At 62.9% G+C, this 3,750-nt stretch overlaps 1 protein-coding gene across 1 annotated transcript in view; it reads right to left on the bottom strand.

Moving 5' to 3' along the window:
• Nucleotides 1-3,750, bottom strand: part of HJV (hemojuvelin BMP co-receptor) — a 6,972-nt gene that overhangs the window by 1,773 nt on the left and 1,449 nt on the right. Inside the window, exons 2-3 of the mRNA XM_027910129.1 lie at nucleotides 1,122-1,283; nucleotides 28-254 (exon numbers count right to left, since the gene is read on the bottom strand). Coding sequence (XP_027765930.1) covers nucleotides 28-254; nucleotides 1,122-1,283 — 389 coding nt within the window. The remainder of the gene's footprint in view (nucleotides 1-27; nucleotides 255-1,121; nucleotides 1,284-3,750) is intronic.

Raw genomic sequence — 3,750 nt, 5'->3', positions numbered from 1 at the left:
GGCCGCGGGCCGGGGCCGGGGCGGCGCCGTGGGGCCCTCCCTGGAGCAGTTGTTCTGGATCATGAGGTCCTCGATGCCGTGCACGGCCGAGTGGAAGGCCAGGTCGCCGCGGCAGGTGCGGGCGGTGCGGCGGGTGCAGCGGGAGTAGGAGCGCAGGGCGGTGCAGAACGCGGCGCCCCGGCCGGGCCCGCGCAGGGGCAGCGTGGCCGCCACGTACTCCGAGTTGCAGCGCAGGATCTTGCACTGGGAAGACACTGGGGAGAAGGGACATCCTTGGGATGAGGGGGGGACGGGGGTGGGCGAGGGCAGCCCCTGCTCCTCCCACCGTGTCCCACCGTCTGGAGTGATGCAGGTTCCCATGGACACCCTTCCTGGCAGGTCTTGCCTCCCTGTTCCAACCCACTCCAGATTCCCAGGGAAGGCCCTTCCTGGAAGGTTTTGTCTCCTGGCGGTAAACGGGAAATTTCTGAGCTGGAATTTCCCTTCTTCCCGCTGGAATCTTGGCCAGTCACGGAGTGGTTCTTTCATGAGGTTTTTTTGGCTGCACCAAGGAATTTGGATCCCCCTGGCATGCAAGGTTCAGTCCCTGGAATGAATCTGCATCCTCTGGGATGCAGTGTTTGATCCCTGGGATGAATTTGGATCCCCTGGGATGCAGGGTTTGGTCCCTGGGATGAATTTGGATCCCCTGGGATGCAGGGTTTGGTCCCTGGGATGAATTTGGATCCCCTGGGATGCAGGGCTCGGTCCCTGGGATGAATTTGGATCCCCTGGGATGCAGGGCTCGTCCCTGGGATGAATTTGGATCCCCTGGGATGCAGGGCTCGGTCCCTGGGATGAATTTGGATCCCCTGGGATGCAGGGTTTGGTCCCTGGGATGAATTTGGATCCCCTGGGATGCAGGGTTTGATCCCTGGGATGAATTCAGATCCCCTGGGATGCAGGGCTCAGTCCCTGGGATGAATTTGGATCCCCTGGGATGCAGGGTTTGATCCCTGGGATGAATTCAGATCCCCTGGGATGCAGGGCTCAGTCCCTGGGATGAATTTGGATCCCCTGGGATGCAGGGTTTGATCCCTGGGATGAATTTGGATCCCCTGGGATACAGGGCTCATCCTTACCATGCCTGCAGAGGAGGAGGAGGAGGAGTGAGCGGAGGAAGAGGCCGGGGTTTTCCAGCTGGCCTGGGCTCCTATGGTGGGCAGCTCTCCCCATTCCCATCCATGCAGAGCCCGGGGGGTCCCTCACCCGCCGGCAGCTCCCGGCGTCATCCGGCAGCTCCCCTGGGAGCGGAGCAGAGCTGGGATCAGAGAGGGCCCCAACCCAGCACTTCCAAGGCCACCAACTCGTCCCCAAGTGCCACATCCCCAGGGAGGGGACTCCCCCGCCTCCCCGTGCCTCCTGTGCCCAGGTCTGACCACCCTTTTCCATGGGAAACCTTCCCTGATGTCCCCCCGAAACCCCCCGTGATGCAGCTCAAGGGGTTTCCTCGGGGTGTGGGTGTGGGGTGCCCTGGTCCCCCCTCAGCCTGGGGACACCACCCGTGTGACTGGAGCAGCCCTGGGTGCCAGCACCGTGTCCCTCATTCCCTCTGCCCCCCCTCACCTGCCTCAGCCTCCTCGGGGGACGATCCCGCTGCCGGCACCCGGAGCTCCTTCCCTGTGGGACACATGGGGTGTCCTTGTCACCAGCTCTGCCCTGGCAGCCCCATGGCACGAGCCGGGACAATTCCAGCCCCCCTGGGCTCTCCCGTGGGCTTGGAGCCCCCCATGGAGCACGGGGCTCCCCGTTCCTCCTCCTCCCCAGCCACCTTTGCTCCGTCCTTTCCCCCCGCGGGGCAGAGGCGGGCGATGAAATCGATCCTCCTAAATTTAGCCGGGCTCGGATCCAGCCGGGAATGACAGCCGGAGCGGCAGGGGGAGCAGGGAGGAGGGAAAGGGGGGGGGGACACAGGAGCTTCAGGAGCCCCCAAAACCCCTGGGGGGGCCGTGGGGTCACGTCACCAGCGGGAGCTTCCCTGAATTTCCTTCCTGGAAACCTCCCACCTGCACCCCTGGGAGTGAGTCCCTGTGGAAAAGCACCTGGCAGGATGAATCGACATTGGGAAGGGGATGTATCCTCACTGGGAAGGGGATGTGTCCCCACAGGGAAAGCTTTTCCAGTATTTTCTCTCCCAGTTTCCCCCCCTGGGGCACAGCCACGGCCCGGACACAAACACGGCCCGGGCCGATGTCCCCAGGGGTCGATGACCGCTGGGCTGTGCCGGCTGCATTCCCAAAATCCCACCTGCCTGGGGGGCAGGAAGGAGCTGCACCAGCCCCTGTTTCTGTAGGGAGGAGGAATGGTCGAAAATGCCCACGCCAGGATTTCCCAGGTCTGTTTTGGAGGCCGTGGAAGAGGACAGGGATGAGAATCCCAGGGTTGGCAGGGACAGTTCGGTCCCTCAGCGCCCCCAGCACCCACAAATCCCTCTGGAAACCAAGTCCCTGCTGTTTTCCAGGCCTGGCTCTGCCCAGCAGGGAAGCTGCAGTGCTGGGATTGGGTGGGAAGTATTTGGGGAAAGCAGGATTTGCTGAAGAGCTGGAAGAGGCGACACCAGGCTGGGTCCAGTCAATCCCAAAGGATCCACCCTTCCTTCCACACCATCAATCCCATTTAGATTGGCATAAATCCCAGCCCTCCATCCCCAGCACCTCCCAGCGCTTCACTTACCCCAGCAAACGCCACGGGACCGGCACCAAATCCCCCCCGGACCCTCCAGAGGCGAATCCCGGTCCCTGGGCTGGCTCTGGCTCCGGGTGGGATCCAGGAGGGGATCCTGGCTGTTCCCAGCCGGGCTGGGAGTGGAGGGAGCAGGAAACAGCTGAGGGTCCTGACAGCCGGACCCGTCCCTGGGAGCAGGAGCTGAGGGGGCTCCACTGGTGTTTTATAAATAACCCGGAGGATTTTTGATCCCCAAAGGAGGATTCCAGTGGGGAGGGCAAGGGAAGAAGGAGGGGAGAGCCCGAGAGTTCCCCTGGATGGTCCTGGGTGGGCCACTGGGAGCTGCCCACCCTGAGGTTTCTCCAGGCACTGGGAAGGACGAGCAGGGTGGGAAATCCAGGGAGACTCCCATTCCAGCAGCCTCCTGGAGCACCTGGCAGGGGAGCACCCTCCTCCTGGCTCTGCAGGCTGGGAGATGGGAGAACCCCTGGAGAAGAGAGTGGTGCGGATTCCTCCAGGATTCTCCACCCCAGCGCTTCCCTCTCCCTCCCTGGGGGAGCTCGGGAGGTCCCGGAGATGTGACAAATGCCAGGAGATGTCAGGACATCTCATTCCTGCACCTGGAGAAAGAAGACCTTGACAGGGTCACCTGGCTCGAAGCTTCAACCCAAGTCCCACAGGAGCTGCTCCCAGGATGCTGATGTGTGGATAAATCCCATTCCCAAGCACCTGCTCCGGGGCAGGGCAGCTGGGGGCTAAAAAAATCCGTGAGCAGGTGGGTCTGGATGCTCTGGAGCTCTGAAGAGGGACCCTGAGGGACCCCTGCCCTGTGCAGTGACACTGTGGGGTGGTGGCAGTGTCCAGCCACTAATCCCATGGGATACTGGGACTGCCCCAGTTTCCCCATCAGTGGGAGAGGAAGGTCTGGGCTCTGCGTGGCATCGGTGTGGGGTATCAGTGGGTGCCACGGACCCCCATACCCCCTGTGCCCCCTGTACCTGCCCAGGCTCTCTGTACCCCCTGTACCCCCATCCCCACCAAACCCCC

Source organism: Empidonax traillii, unplaced genomic scaffold (genome assembly GCF_003031625.1).
Source record: "Empidonax traillii isolate 1590-97213 ecotype Southwest subspecies unplaced genomic scaffold, ASM303162v1 scaffold2759:size29055, whole genome shotgun sequence".
In the NCBI taxonomy this organism is placed as follows: Eukaryota; Metazoa; Chordata; class Aves; order Passeriformes; family Tyrannidae; genus Empidonax; species Empidonax traillii.
Note: the sequence above shows the minus strand (reverse complement) of the source record. Positions and strands in the feature narration are given on the sequence as shown.